Genomic DNA, 15,877 nt, shown 5'->3' on the forward strand with positions numbered 1-15,877 from the left:
TAATAGTAACGCATACAATAATGTGTGAAATGAACAATTCGATCATGCACTGGAAAAATATCGACGGCAGCTTTAAAATTGGGTACTTAGTTATTATGTTGAATTTTGGCTATGGAAATTCGAATGTGATCGAAATATGGCATGAAAATTGTTCAGATTCTTTTGTAGAAATAGATTATTGCTATTCATAGTTACGTTTTCCAACAATAATGGAATTTCCCATTAGATTATACACTTTGAGAGTTTGCGTTATTGACCAACGAAATTCAGTTGAAATGGAGTATTTTTTATTAAAAATAAATTTGACGTGAATTTAAATTATGTCAAGTAATTAAAAAACAACGAGAAACCACACATGTATTTGTAAACTCAAACATATAAAATTTGTTCGGCATAACTAAAATAGTACTTCCCTCGTTCCATAATAATCGAGTCATTTTTTTTTATTTTGGTACGTTTTATAATAGTGGAGTTATTTTCTTCTTTAATAAGGGTCAATCCATTTTTTTCACTTACTTTACTTTCTCTTATTCTTTCTTTATCTGCCTATCTTTTTCATTTCTTACTTTATTTAAACTCACTTAACACTATTTTTTTTAAAATCATCGTATCAAAAAGAAATATTTTCACTGTCGTGGAATATATATGGAGGGAGTAGTACTATTGGATATATGAATTCAATGTAATAAAGCAAGAAATGACGGTGGAATTGTGGGACAAGATTAGTTGGACATGATATATAGTACTGCCGACCCCTTTGAAATTTAGTTTTTTTGTTTTTTTATGGATGATTTTTTTAGAAATTAAAGTCTCTTCTACCAAATATTATCATACTATGTGGTAATACATTTCTTCACAATATATTTTATTTATAAACAAAAAAAGTGTGGCTACACTTGTGAACCTTCAATTACCAAATTGGATGAGATTGTGTTTGATTTGTGGATATTGGTAGACTTAATATTGTGCATTGTCCAAGATAGATATATATATATTTTTTATTTGTAACAAAAGAAGAGGTGTTCTACCATCTCGGATTCTTCCATGCAGAAACGCATCGATCATTTTCAACTATGGCATGATGAATCTAAATAATCTCCTTTTGATATTTCACCAATTCCTCGTATTGAGCATTTTCTTTTCATTCGTCAACAAAAAAGTGAATCAATTGTAATAGAGATAGAAGAAAATGATGAATGGAAATGAAATATTTACATCTCTATCACTTTTTTAGACTAACAAAAGTCTAAAAATTTCTCCTGCCACATCATCACAGTTCTCTCACAACCTTCCCATTCTCACATCCCTCCCAATAGTCATCCCAAAAGTTCTCAATTTAATTCATTTTAACTGTTGGTGTTTATGAAATATTAAAAAAATAAAGTGTAATGAGTTATATATATAGATGAGAAATAAAAAATAAAAAATTCAGGATGGCTCTCGCTCGACGCGCAATAGGCGCCGAGAGAGCGCCATCCCGACCACCGTCAGCCCTGATCCATGCCCGTCCTCTAGGCGCTCGTGATAGCCTCCCACGGCTCGGCGGCCACAATAGGAACCTTCCCGACCGCCGTCCTGCACGGCGGTGGGAAGGCTTCCTATTATGAATGCTCTTTACGTTATTTTTCAGTTCGATATGTATCAATAGATTTTCAATATCGTTTCGATAATTGACAATGAGGAGCACGATACAAGTGAAAATCATTCATAAAAGACAATCTAACAAGTGCATCTATCATCTATAATTAATAATATTGCGGCTTTTATTTTGTATCATTCTCATATACGACATATTATTAAATTTATTGTCTGATTCAAAGTAGATATAGTGAACGAACTGTAATAAAATAGAGAGTAATTGAAGGAGATTTACCTTATCCTATAAATAAGTAGTAGTACTCCATAAAACAAAATAAGTTAATGTTTTAGGAGTATATCTTATAAATAAGTACTATAAAACAAAATAAGTTAATGTTCTAGGAGTATTTTAAAGTGATGTTATTCGATAATTCATTAGAAGAAATATTAGACGACAGATAAAATTAAAAGAAGGATACAAAGCAAGTAAAATAAAAAATAAAAATAAAAATACTATGTCACCAACGATAAAGTAAAGACAAAAGATAAGTTTTTTAAATATTTGAAAATCGAATTTCAGAAAAATGGAGGCGAATAACAATTATGAGAAAATCAAATCTTCATTAGGTGGAACCCACACGATGCAGACATATTACCTGGTTGGTACCGCATACAATAATTGCCCAAGAAAATGCAAATTAAGTACTACTATTAATATTAATGTTTTAATTATTATTATCACTATCCGTATTATTATTATTATTATTATTATTATTATTATTATTATTATTATTATTATTATTATTATTATTATTATTATTAGAGCATCTCCAGTGGGCGGACATCCCACTAGTACATCCACTAGGACATCTCAAAAACACCTTCTGCCACGTCACTAGGACTTCCCATCCCACTGCCACGTCACTAGGACATCCCCTCCTATGTCCGCCCTTCCCACTAGGACATCCCGCAATAAAAAAATCACAATAATTTAATTACGTAAAAACGGAAATATAATTTTGACACGGAATACGGGAAATCAAAATACGGGCAAAAATACATATTCATAAAACATAAAAAACACATAGTTAGAAAAAAGCAAAATACATAGTCATTCAAAAAAAAGAAAAATACATAATCCAACATCCCCGGCTCACTCCGCGCTGTCCTCGTCGCCCGTGCCGCCCCCGTCGCCCGTGCCGTCACCGTCACCCGTGCCGCCCCCATCGTCCCCTCCGCTAATCTCGGCGCCATCATCTCCAATGGGGGGCATCCCCAAATCGCGCTGACATCCATCGATGACATCCTTCAGCATCCTCTTGTACAGCGGATCGGTCGTGCTATGCCACCTATGCATGGTTCGGACCAAGCTTGTCGTTAACTGCGCGCGGGCGAGGCGGTCGATATCTTCTTGGGGAGCAGGGGCCTCCGATTCGACCTCGAACGACCCGCTACCGCCGCTGGTTCCCCTAGCCCTCCGCTGCGCAGCCTTTTGCCCAACCGGGCGACGACGGCGGCGAGAGTCTGATTGCGGTAGCGGGGACACTTCGTCGGCTTCCGGGAGCTCGTGCGAACCAGCACTGCTGCTATATTCACCGGAAGCGTTGATCTTCGTCCGCTTCGCCCAGCCCGATTCGACTCCCCCACAAAACTTTGGGGAATCCTTCACCACGAGAAAGGCCTCCCACTGGTCAAATTGTTTGAATTTCAAGGCTTTGTCAGGGTACTGAGCAAAGGCACGGTTCCGGACATCCTCCTCGGACATACCGCTGCTTGCCTGGCGGAGGTTGTTTTGGTAGAGGCCAGCAAATCGACTAAGCTTAGGCCTCAACCGCTCCCACTGTTTCCGGCACTGTTCGGGAAGGCGACGCTTCGCCCCAGCCGGTTTGTGTGTGTGGTAGGCTTCAGCGATCCGATGCCACAGTCTGTCAATATGCTGGTTGGCACCGACATAGGGATCCTCGACAATTGCAATCCAAGCCTTCGCAAGCGCGACGTTTTCCCACTGGCTCCAGATCGTCCTCTTTCCCGTCTCCTCATCCTCCTCCTCTGCCACCGTTCGTGAGGAAGACCCTGGGGCTTTCCCCTTGCCCTTGCCACGTCCCTTCCCCCTGCCCCCGCTCATATCATCGGGCGTCTGCCTGACTGGAGATATCCCCAACTCCTCAAAAGAGAAAGTGTCTATGCCGGTGAACTGAGTATCCGGAACATAAGTGGAAGGGGTATCAGTATACTGCATATCCACAACCGGTCGATAGACATCGTCCGCTAGTGGTTCAGGACCCCTGCCACCCCCTCCCACATGCATCATCCCCGGCATCATCCCCGCCATCATCCCCGGCATCATCCCCGGCATCATCATATTTGGGGTCATGCCCCCCATCATATTTGGGGTCATGCCCCCATCCCCATCCCCGGCATCATCATATTTGGGGTCATGCCCCCCCATCCCGGCTGCCCTGGGCATCATACCACCCATACCACCCATCTGTCTCATCCAATTGTACATATAAGGGGACATCATCCCACCCATGGCCCCCATCTGTCCCATTCCCGGTACCGTTGTCGCATTTCCGCTTACGTTTCCCTCCAGGTCGATGGGAAACGCCTGAGTCTGTGACTCGCTCGTGGCCGGGGAGTTCCTATCGTTCTCCATTAAAAGTAGAAATGAAATTTGTAGTAAAAGAAGAGAGAAACTTGTTAACAACAAGTGGTGCAAATGAAATGAAGTTCTACGAGCCGTATATATAGGGTTTAAAAAAAATAAAAAAAATTCGGACGTCCGAGCGGGACTTCCGACCCTTGCCACAGTGGCGGACGTCCGCCCGCCCGTCGCAGGGACGTCCGAGGACACCCGACGTCCTCACGGGACGTCCGTATCCGACCCTAAACGCCACAGTGGCGGACGTCCGGGTCGCCCGTCGCGACGTCCGACCGGACGTCCGACCGGACGTCCGCCATTGGAGATGCTCTTATTATTATTATTATGTATTAGTTAACTTAATTCAAGCATTCACCTTTACGGATTTTCTCTCTCTAAACACACACAGAGACTCCACTTTCTCTCTCTAAAACTCCCTGTTTAGGGTTTCAGGAGGCGCCGCTTTTGAATTAATACCATCCAGGAGTGAACTCTTCATTCGCTCTATCCCCTCCTCGACTTTTCCCCAGGTGATTCCACGTTATTACTTCGATTTCGAGCTCATTTTCCCTTTGTCTTTTGGTATTAAACTATATTATGTTGGTTGAGTAATCCAAGATTAAATTTTGTGGTGAAATGAAAGTGGAAATGTTTTTTTCGAAAATGAAAGTGGAAGTTTGAAAGCCGTTTTGCCCAATTGGGGATTACTGGATCTGTGTGTTGGGGCAATCTGGTTGCGTAGTTGAAAATCCTTAAGGTTGGAAAAAGTCATGATCTCTTATATACCTAATTAAAAAATAATGAGATTGCGATTGTTAATTATTGAGTCTGTATCGGACTGCGAAGCCTTTTTTTTCCCAGTGTGTTAGCAGATGTTACTCGTTTTTATGTTATATTTATGCTTTAATTTGATTGATGGGACCTCCATTACTGGGTTGATTTTGGTGGTAATACTGTTATGATAGGTTTTGTGCAGTTTGGGATACACTGTAGTGAATAGCTGCTTTATTTGACATAGTATTAGTTTATATTGTTGGATTTAGGGAGTTTTCTTTGGATCTGTTTCAGTCTGGTGCCGTCTTCCCCAGCTGAAACAGCTACCTAAAATCCGACTTAGTAACTTCTATGAGAGAGTTATTTAGTCCGTGGGACTTTGTGTTATTTGATTATTGTGTTATATCTAAATGTATTTATTAATCAACCATTTGTATTTTTTTTGTCTTGATGTATAATGCTTTTATGTTGCTTGTGTCCCATAAACCGACTATAGTGAATTATATAACCTTTATTAATTATTACTGTCTGGATTTTAGCGGGATTACTATTATGATAGGTCTTGTGCACTTTGGGGTATACTGTAGTGAACAACTTACTTTATTTGAGATATAATTGTTAGATTAAGAGAGATTTGTTTGGATGTGTTTCAGTCTGGTGTCACCTTCCTCAGCCTGAGCACCTACATGAAAACTGACTTAGCGACAACTATTTGAGACCTATTTCATCTGTCTGACTTTGTGTCCATTATGATTTTTAACTGGAACATGCTTCTTACTTGACCATTTATTTATGTCTTAAAGTTGATGCTTTATGTTGTTTGTTTCCTACCATGTTCACTAGGAGTATTTTCTGTTTTAACTATATACTTTTAGTACGCTGAAAGTTTCAAACTGACATAACACACTACAACGTATCATTTCATCATGTTATTTGAATTAATATGTTTTGGTAATGGCAGGGAGGATATGGCTATGGAAGTCACCCAGATTCTTCTAAGTGCACAGTCAGTTGATTCAACAGTAAGGAAGCATGCCGAAGAGAATTTGAAACAATTTCAGGAGCAAAACCTCCCAGCTTTCCTGCTATCCCTTTCTGTAGAGCTTGCTAGTGAGGAGAAGCCTGTTGACAGTCGTAAACTTGCTGGTTTGGTTTTAAAAAATGCTCTGGATGCAAAGGAGCAGCATAGAAAATATGAGCTTGTCCAAAGGTGGTTGTCATTAGACGTTTCTGTGAAGAGCCAGATAAAGGCATGCTTATTGCAGACCCTATCATCTACTGCTAGTGATGCTAGATCAACTGCTTCACAAGTGATTGCGAAGGTTGCAGGCATTGAGCTGCCACAGAAGCTATGGCCTGAGCTTGTTGGGTCTCTCCTGTCAAATGTTCATCAGGTTCCACCTCATGTTAAGCAAGCTACCATTGAAACTCTTGGATACTTGTGCGAAGAAGTAGCTCCGGAGGCAATTGATCAGGATCAAGTGAATAAGATACTGACAGCTGTTGTTCAAGGTATGAATGCCAATGAAGCTAATATTGAGGTCCGGCTTGCATCCACAAGAGCTTTATATAATGCTATTGGATTTGCCCAGGCTAACTTTTCAAATGATATGGAGAGGGATTACATAATGAGAGTCGTTTGTGAGGCGACACTTTCTCCAGAAGTGAAAATTCGACAGGCGGCATATGAGTGTTTGGTCTCGATTGGCTCCACATATTATGAAAAACTAGCTCCATATATACAAGAGATCTTTAACATCACATCCAAGGCTGTCCGTGATGATGAAGAACCAGTTGCTCTCCAGGCAATTGAATTTTGGAGCTCAATTTGTGATGAGGAAATTGATATACTGGGCGATTATGGAGGTGATTTCACTGCAGATTCGGATGTTCCCTGCTACTATTTCATCAAGCAGGCACTCCCTGCTCTCGTTCCCTTGCTGTTGGAGACACTTCTCAAGCAAGAAGAGGATCAGGATCAGGATGAAGGTGCCTGGAATCTTGCAATGGCTGGTGGTACTTGTCTTGGCTTAGTTGCTCGGACAGTGGGGGATGACATTGTACCACTTGTCATGCCATTTATTGAAGAAAATATTACAAAAGGTGATTGGAGGCAAAGAGAAGCGGCCACTTATGCATTTGGCTCAATATTGGAGGGCCCGTCACCAGACAAATTAACTCCTATTGTTAATGTTGCCCTTGGTTTCATGCTCACTGCCTTGACTAAAGACCCTAATAGTCATGTGAAGGACACAACTGCCTGGACCCTTGGGAGGATATTTGAGTTTCTTCATGGCTCCACTTTGGCGACTCCCATTATTACCCCAGCCAATTGTCAACAGATTATCACAGTTCTCTTGCAGAGCATGAAAGATGCTCCAAATGTTGCTGAGAAAGCTTGTGGTGCTCTTTATTTTCTGGCCCAAGGTTATGAGGATGTTGGTCCAACATCACCATTAACACCTTATTTCCAAGAAATTGTACAGTCTCTTCTTAATGCCACTCATAGAGAAGATGCAGGCGAGTCTCGACTTAGGACAGCTGCCTATGAAACACTAAATGAAGTAGTGAGGAGCTCCACTGAGGAAACAGCTCGCTTAGTAGTGGAACTTGTTCAAGTCATTATGACGGAGCTTCACAAAACCCTTGAGGCTCAAAAGCTTTCCTCGGATGAGAGGGAGAAGCAGACTGAATTGCAAGGCCTTCTTTGTGGGTGCCTGCAAGTCATCATACAGAAACTAGGGGCATCAGAACCTACGAAGTATGCCTTACTGCAATATTCAGATCAGATAATGAATCTTCTTCTTCGAGTCTTTGCTTGTAGAAATGCCACTGTACATGAGGAAGCAATGCTTTCCATTGGTGCACTTGCTTATGCAACAGGGCCAAACTTTGTGAAGTACATGCCAGATTTTTACAAGTATTTGGAGATGGGTCTTCAGAACTTTGAGGAATACCAGGTCTGTGCTGTCACTGTTGGTGTTGTTGGGGATATCTGCAGGGCGTTGGATGATAAGGTGCTGTCTTACTGCGATGGTATTATGACGCAGCTACTGAAGGACTTGTCGAGCAATCAACTGCACCGTTCTGTGAAGCCTCCAATATTTTCATGCTTTGGAGATATAGCTCTAGCAATAGGCGAGAACTTCGAGAAGTATTTGATGTATGCCATGCCCATGCTGCAGAGTGCTGCAGAGTTGTCTGCCCATACATCCAGTGTTGATGATGAAATGATTGAATACACCAACTCTCTGAGAAATGGAATTCTGGAGGCATATTCAGGGATATTTCAGGGTTTCAAGAACTCGCCTAAAACCCAACTCCTGATACCATATGCACCACACATCTTGCAATTCCTGGATAGCATTTACATTGAGAAGGATATGTAAGTATACATTTATCTAGTTTTGCTGCTTTCTCATTTTGTTGGTTTTTCTTTTTCCCAATTATTTTCTGATGGCTTATCTTTTTCGACTCAGGGATGATATTGTGATGAAAACTGCTATTGGTGTCCTTGGAGATCTTGCAGACACCCTGGGAAGTAATGCTGCTTCTCTGATTCAACAATCTCTGTCGAGCAAAGACTTCCTGAATGAATGTTTGTCCTCAGACGACCATATGATTAAGGAATCTGCTGAGTGGGCCAGATTGGCTATTAGCCGTGCCATATCTGTTTGAGGCGGTTTCACTTGGTGCATATTACTTTACCTGCATGCATATGGTCGTGTCGAGTCGAGTCGAGTCAGGGTCAAGGTTGGGATAGTCATGTCATGTTTGGTCATACCTTCTGACAACAGAAGCATTTCTGTTGTCACTAACTCATGCATAAGCATCAATGGGGTCAGGTCAGGTCGGGTCGGGGTTCCTTTTGCCTTGGGTTGGTGGTGGGGGGTAGTCGGTGATGGTGGCTTCTCTGAATTCTTCAGGAGGACTTGTAGGTCTAAATACCAATTTTGTGCTGGGCTAAAACTATGTTGCATGGTCGATACGGGCTACTTTTCTTGGGGTGTTCTGAAAAAGCTCCCGTATCACCCTGGTCGCTGCATCAGCTCACAGCTTTTGTTTCTGTGACTAATTTGAAGTCAAGCTATCATACCCACTTTTTCTTCTCTTTTTTTTACATATCCATACATTTTCATGCATAAACATCCCAAACTCATATAGCAGTCTGTTGCATACAAAATCATTCATTTCATTCATCTAGAAAATTGCATGGGGTTTTGTCACACTACTCCAATATTAGGTCACATTTCATTTGCATACATTTTTCATTAGTCCGTAGGTGTTTCACAGGTTATCATTTAGAGTTGAATTTCTGTCTGTGCACGAGGAGTAAAACATGTGATTTTCTGCTGGTCTGGTACAGATTCTTCTTCAATCTTGCTTTTGAATATGTAAAATCTATATATTTTGCTGCGACTGCGAAGTTGCAAGAGTGGGAAATGTCATGAATTGTTGATCATATTTTGGTATAGGATTGAAGAATCAGTTTCAGTTGTTTTGTTTTATCATCCAAAGGCAATGTATTTGTGGCTTTGTTGTATTCATCTCTTATGCCTTCGTTATATAACACATGGTTGCTTTTGTACTATGTTTTTGCATTATATGTTACTGCTTTCAAGTGTAAATCTTGTTCATTAATTTTCTTGTGGATATGGTCACTTTTTAGAAATTCATGTCGTCTCAAACTGATTTTATACCCTATTCATATTTTTAGATGCAATTCAAGACTTTGAGAAAATTCTAGCATGATGAAGTTCCAACACGACGATACAAATAAAAAAGGGTGGTTGACTTATGAAAAAAACTTCAAAATTCCACGAGATTTGAAATTTCCAAGTGATTTTTTGCTGCAAAATTGTGTACATTGACTTACATTTTGGTAATGCATCTCATCATGATTGTATAAGCCATTGGTGGCAAACCCACAAAAATCACACATTTCATAGCCACTGGTGCTTATAAAAAGGCTGCCTTACCTCTTAAATCTTGAAACAGAGAAACCACAGTATATAGTTTTATTGAATCATAGAAATCCAAGCACTCATCACATTAATCCAGCAGTGATAAATTCTAGGATACAGAGTTTAGCAATGTTGTTGATCATCATGTTCTTGTATGCAGGTAACCAAACCTATTCTTACATATTATGTATCACCACCTTAGATAATTGCTCAACTTATAATTTCATTTTGTTGATAAAATGCTTCTTCTTCAATCGTATAAAAGGATATCATTGCTTACTCACTTTTCGTCTATGCAGGTACGGTTAAGGGCTCGTACCACATTGAAACGAACCCTATTCACAAGGGCGAAGTCGGAGCAAATTCAAGAAAGCTTCTTGGGCTGAACCTAGTATTCGACTATGATGACCCCGGTCCTAACTTGTTAATCAAGAATTATCATATAATATCAAGAAAATTAATGCTGGAATGGGTGCATGAATTTTGTTTCCCTCTACCTATATGTCGTGTATAGTTTAATAATTACTGTAATATGGATGGACTTTATCTTCGTGAAGCAATTAGTTTGGTCAAAAGCAGTTAGAAGCACCATTATTTAGAGCATTAATCTTGACAATTATCAATATAATTGCATCGTGCACTGCTGGTTATGCCTTAATTAGGCATAGTGCTACCAGAACTGAATATTCAATATTTAAAATAATAAGTGCATATATGTCTAGTCGCTGGAAAATGATACAACTATTGACTTCAATTATGAGCATTTTGCACATGTGACTATGACCTCAAACCCCAAATATTAGCCTAATTCCATTTGATATGATTTGTGATTAAATCTTGAATTTCCTAGATGATTTAATATTGTTTCATCATAAATTTGGCACGTGTAGAGTTACCTATTTTGGGTCCAGCAATTAGACATCCTTAACTACAAAACACTAAGGAATGAAACTGGTTATTCAATTTCTTCATGAGTTTATAATGTATTCCACACCTAAATTTAATTACAGACGGCAATCATATATTCTAGATATGCATATGATCCATCTTTTTCAAACACTTTCTGCTTGTCCATTTCCTTATGTACGACTTTGTCACTATGATTACAAGCTTTTTAGTGTTGAACTATTTCAATGATAGCATACCAATATCAGAGCTTTAGAATTAGGCACTATTTAATTTTATGTGGTATACATGTACCCAACAAAGGGTATTTGAATACTCAATCATATCTCAATCTAATCTATATGTAAAGTAAATACTCCAAAATGTTAATATAACTCCATCAAATTGGCATGAGATAGTAGAATGAATAAAAAGTGTATTTTAAATGTAACAGGGATTCTTGAAGGATCATTGTAGATGGAATGAGACAATGTCCTAATATAGGCATTTCTATGTATACATCTAACAGATTAGAGCGTGATGTCCCATACAGTAAGTCAAGATATGGACATGTGCATATAGGCAAATTCATTTCTTGAAATGTGGTACAAACTTAAACTTAAACTTAAACTTAAAAACCAGGCTCACAGCTTGTGCATACCCATAGTAGCAGCTGCTAACATCCTAAACCATCGTAGGAGGGAGGAAAGAACACTCGACGATAGAGCTCTCAAAAGTAGTCCGACTCGGCCATACCCCTTGGACAGCTCTACTCGTCATTCGTCAATAACAAAGCAGTAATTTCTAAAGCATGATAAAGCTTCAAACAAGCTTTAGTATGTTAGATTCGACTAGGTTGTTTAGGTTCCATTCCAAAAACAAGCAGTTCGAACAAATTACACGAGCCATAGACACCCACCGGTCCCTAAAAACCAAAAACCCCTAAACAAAGATGGTGAGGTCTTGTTGGGAAAAGATAGTGATATTTTCCAATTGTATCCAAATACCTCACAAAATACAGTTTTGTATAGAGCAGATCACAGTAAGGATATAACAAAAATAAGAACTAGTACTATTTATTTATCATAAAGTTCTTGCCTTAGGAAGCCAGGCCCTGGCTTGAAAAGATCATCTTCCCTGTATGCCTCAGGACGGTGAACTCCAGAGTCGTTCATACGGTTGCTGATGACGTGGAGGATTGCTTTCTTTGCACCATACTCATCACGGTTGTTCTCTACGTACTGCTTCGCCTCTGCTGCAACATCATTCACAAAATCAAACCTGTTATCCTCCGAGAGTAATAGCCTCTCGATGTCCATTGTCAGGAGCTCACCCGTCTCCCTTATCCTCCTCACCTGTTCCTCAAGAAACGGAACTCTTTCTATCCTCATTTTATCTTTTTTCGCCTGAAAACACGCAACACAAGAAATGGATTTATAGCAAACGCCACCTGAAAATGGAAGGTTGCAATCATCAAAGCCGCCATTCAAATGGTCGAGTTTTCCAGCAAACTCTAACTAAATTCAAGGTCTATGAAGTTCTCCTTAGTTCTATTGACATCAACTGAACTTCCTAAGATGTGTAAACAATCATACTTATGCACCCTGATCAGTAACATTGATGCAAAATGCTCATGGAGTTAACCATTAGCAAAGCTATCCAACATCAAACTCCTGCAACAAATCATCATCTACCAAGTAGAATGAAGCCAGATGTTATACATAAACTCGCAAACTAACTATGCAAAGTTATCTTCTAATTTCTTATTTTACAGTTGCCTCTCAATTTCCAAAAACAATTAGATGATTTCACTTTTCACACTTCAAGTATTCAATCGTTGTTTCAGAAGCAATCGCAAACTAAATCTGAATTTTGATTACTAACCATCTGTCTCAACTCTTTCCCCCAAATACATCTATAAGTAGATAGGGCTCACAATCATACCAATTTTCTCCGCCTCCACACTTGCCTGTGACTGCCCCCTGAATTTCGTGAGCTCGAACCATCCTGCCAATCGAAATTACCAAACGAAAATAAACCGAATCACTCAAATTGTTAAAAGTTAGGCAAAAAAACATCATTACTCAAAATGCAACCTGCGATTTCATAGCGAAACATAGCCGCCACTGGTTCTCCGGTTTGGCTTCGATTCTCTGCACGCGATGGATCAAACGACAGGTAAATCATGGAAACTTAAGGGAGAGAAAGTGTGGGGATTACAGAAACATACATTTACAGGTAAAGAGTGGAAAAATGAAGTGTTTTTTTGGCATGCCACTTGGCATTGAAATTGTAAAACTCTTTAATCTATAAAAATATAAAGTGTTTTTTTGGCATGCCACTTGGCACTGATTTGAGCGGGAAAAATGAAGTTGTTTCATTTTATTTTATTTTTCTTTTGCTTATTTCATACTCCCTCCGTCCCGCACTACTCGCACGTTTCCTTTTCGGTACGGAGATTAAGGAATGAGTGTATAGCAAAGTCAAATATTATGGCTGTAGGTGAAAATTTTTACTAAAAATTGAAAGAGTGCAAATAACTTGGGACGACCAAAAAGAAAATAAGTGCAAGTAGTCCAGGACGGAGGGAGTACATTTTTGTTAATGTTTTTACACTCAATGTAAAAGCAATTTATGGTTCCAATGTTTGTATTCTGTTTTTTTTTATTTTTTATCTATAGGTTTCATTGGTGTGTGTACTTAAACCTATTCTATTACAAATAAAGAGATATTATACAAATATTTTATAGTTTATTATCTTTAAGACTAAAAACTTAATGGAGTAATATTAAAAAACTTAACGGAGTAGTATTTAAAAACTTAATGGAACTAAAAACTCGGAACAACACGTTCAATTACATTCAGTTTGTATAAGATAATAAGGAAAAACAAAATATCAACAAATAATACTTAAATATATTCAGAAAGTTCAGTTAAAGGATCAATTGAAGACCTGCAAAATCAGTAAAAATTGCAAAAGGTTTTAAAACATCCCAAACATCGACTCAAATTAAAAGAAATATCATACTTTGTAATGCAAGTTAAGGTTGTTGTTACACACTTCATTTCCAGTGCCAGAACTTTGAAGATTTTGAGCAGATTCATTCCTAGGTAAACCCAAAAGCCCAGGGTTTTGTAGTGGTTGCGTCATCTGTTGTCGGATCTGTACATCTTGAATCGTCTAAAGCCTTCCATTATTTCTCTGAGTCTGTAAAATAATAGTACATGAAAGATGTTAGAATATAAGTAAATTTCGAGGATTGGAGAAAAAAATTTAATTGTTTAGATTTTAGTCATTTTACCTTAAATCAAAACCAACTTCGGTCTAAACGAATAACTTCTGAACACCTTGAATTGGGGCTGGGGTTTGCGATTCTATACCGTCTTCGGTTGAATCGAATAGCTTTTCTGTCGACGACGTCGGTGCTTTGGTCATCGCCGTTAAAAATCGGCGGAGTAGGATGGAAGCTTTAGAGTTTGTGGTGAGACGGCACAGTTTTGGCAAGGAGACATCGCGATTCAGTCCGTTGTGGTCAGATGTCGCAGTTTACGTCTGTTGATGGCGGCGATTGAATCGCCAGAGCTAAAGATCGCGGAGTCTTCGAAATTCTAGGGTTTGTGTGTGTCGACGCCGCTGAGGAGAGAAGAAATGGTGAAAAACTATATTTATATGTTGTAATAATCAAGCTTAGAAATCCCTAAGTACGATTAATTTAATTAGTTGTAGTATCTCTCATTAATTTAATCAGCTGCAAAGTGTAATTATTTTAATTGTTCAGTAATTGGATCAGAGTTGTGGGCCATTTTGTGTATATAACGTTTTGGCCATGAATATTGTTTCTTTGGGCTATAGCGTTTAGTATATTTTTTTGGACAGATATGTTAACTTTTATTGGGCTCTTTTTTTGGATATTCTAATTCTAATATAATAAGAATTAAATTCTTATATCAATTATTTTATTTTTGTAAAAGATATTTCTATTTTTGTTTTAATTTACAGAAATTCAAAATTTGAATGATATTTTATTTATTTGGTCGTACTAGTAATTATTTATTTTTTGTAGTCGATGTGGGTGGATCCGTTGAAAGTCCTATTATTCATAGCGAACATAATTCGTGTATTTGAATCAAAATAATTTTGTTAGATGGAGGTATTTTTAATCACTCTTTCTTTTAAATATCAATAATTTTGTAAATGCATTTAGAAATGCCACATTTTCATGAAAAGGTTTTTATCTTCGACGCATATTTATATGTCAAAATATAAGTTTGTTAACTAAATTTAGGGTTTATGTAATTGAAAATGCATACAAGTCTATAAGTGTTACTCCATAATTATTTTTTTTTGTAGCCAAGGTGGATGAATCCACTAAAGTCGTAATCAGGGTTATCATTCAAATCCAACAATGACAATTTCCTTTAGGTATATTATATGCAATGACGATTAGCAAAAGTCCATATCAATCTCTCTCTCATGTTGGATTATTTTTTAAAATGTCATTCTTCAGACACATACAACTGTATGTTGATATATCAAGAGTCACAAGTCGTGAAGGTTTGAAAATTTTATGTTTTGGATATGATGATGATAGTAGGGGTGATTCTATCGTTATTGTTGTTTATAAAGAAGTTTTTTTAAGATTTATGAACTACTGGTTTGTTGTTATTTTTCTAATTTTTTCCTATATATGAATATCTATGTTTTGTTGATCAAAACTATTGAACTATTTATTTAATCAGATTATATGTTTTTTTCCTCTTTGATCCTTAGTCGTACATTTTCCTTTATCTGTATATCTTATTCTCACTAACTCATACTATTTGATCCTTAGTCGAACATCTCCTCTTTGTCATTTGCTCTATTTTATTTTACTATACTCATTCCAGAAATTAAAATTGTATAAAATCGTTTACCGAATATGAAATGTTTCATTTAGAGCGAGTTGAGAGAAGTACATTTCCCTTTTTGTTATTATTTATAATAATTTTAATTGTTTACAGTGTTATGAATACTTTATTTGTTTATCGAATTTAT

The 15,877-nt window shown here is 38.1% G+C and overlaps 2 protein-coding genes across 2 annotated transcripts; one reads left to right on the top strand and one right to left on the bottom strand.

Annotated features, from left to right (window-relative positions):
* The first annotated feature begins 4,583 nt into the window (after nucleotides 1-4,583).
* LOC121782138 (importin subunit beta-1-like) lies at nucleotides 4,584-9,584 on the top strand. Its single transcript, XM_042179861.1, has 3 exons — nucleotides 4,584-4,749; nucleotides 5,955-8,378; nucleotides 8,473-9,584. Exons 2-3 carry the CDS (start codon nucleotides 5,962-5,964, stop codon nucleotides 8,669-8,671), a joined length of 2,616 nt encoding a protein of 871 aa, XP_042035795.1. The 5' UTR covers nucleotides 4,584-4,749; nucleotides 5,955-5,961; the 3' UTR covers nucleotides 8,672-9,584.
* A 2,224-nt stretch (nucleotides 9,585-11,808) lies between these two features.
* On the bottom strand, nucleotides 11,809-13,097 carry LOC121781132 (protein PLASTID TRANSCRIPTIONALLY ACTIVE 7-like). Its single transcript, XM_042178833.1, has 4 exons — nucleotides 13,073-13,097; nucleotides 12,939-12,995; nucleotides 12,787-12,849; nucleotides 11,809-12,248 (listed from the first exon to the last, which is right to left on the bottom strand). Exons 2-4 carry the CDS (start codon nucleotides 12,948-12,950, stop codon nucleotides 11,919-11,921), a joined length of 405 nt encoding a protein of 134 aa, XP_042034767.1. The 5' UTR covers nucleotides 12,951-12,995; nucleotides 13,073-13,097; the 3' UTR covers nucleotides 11,809-11,918.
* Between the last annotated feature and the right edge of the window lie 2,780 nt (nucleotides 13,098-15,877).

The sequence above is a fragment of the Salvia splendens genome, chromosome 20, assembly GCF_004379255.2.
Source record: "Salvia splendens isolate huo1 chromosome 20, SspV2, whole genome shotgun sequence".
Classification (NCBI taxonomy): Eukaryota; Viridiplantae; Streptophyta; class Magnoliopsida; order Lamiales; family Lamiaceae; genus Salvia; species Salvia splendens.

What these genes read in the sequence shown, in the direction of transcription:
- LOC121781132 (XM_042178833.1), bottom strand. An exon ending in TGTGGAGGCGGAGAAAATTG is followed by an intron (nt 12,249 to 12,786) that starts GTATGATTGTGA and finishes GCGTGTTTTCAG; the next exon opens with GCGAAAAAAGATAAAATGAG.
- LOC121782138 (XM_042179861.1), top strand. Translation starts at nt 5,962, where the DNA reads ATGGCTATGGAAGTCACCCAGATTCTTCTAAGTGCACAGTCAGTTGAT. An exon ending in ATTTACATTGAGAAGGATAT is followed by an intron (nt 8,379 to 8,472) that starts GTAAGTATACAT and finishes TTTTCGACTCAG; the next exon opens with GGATGATATTGTGATGAAAA.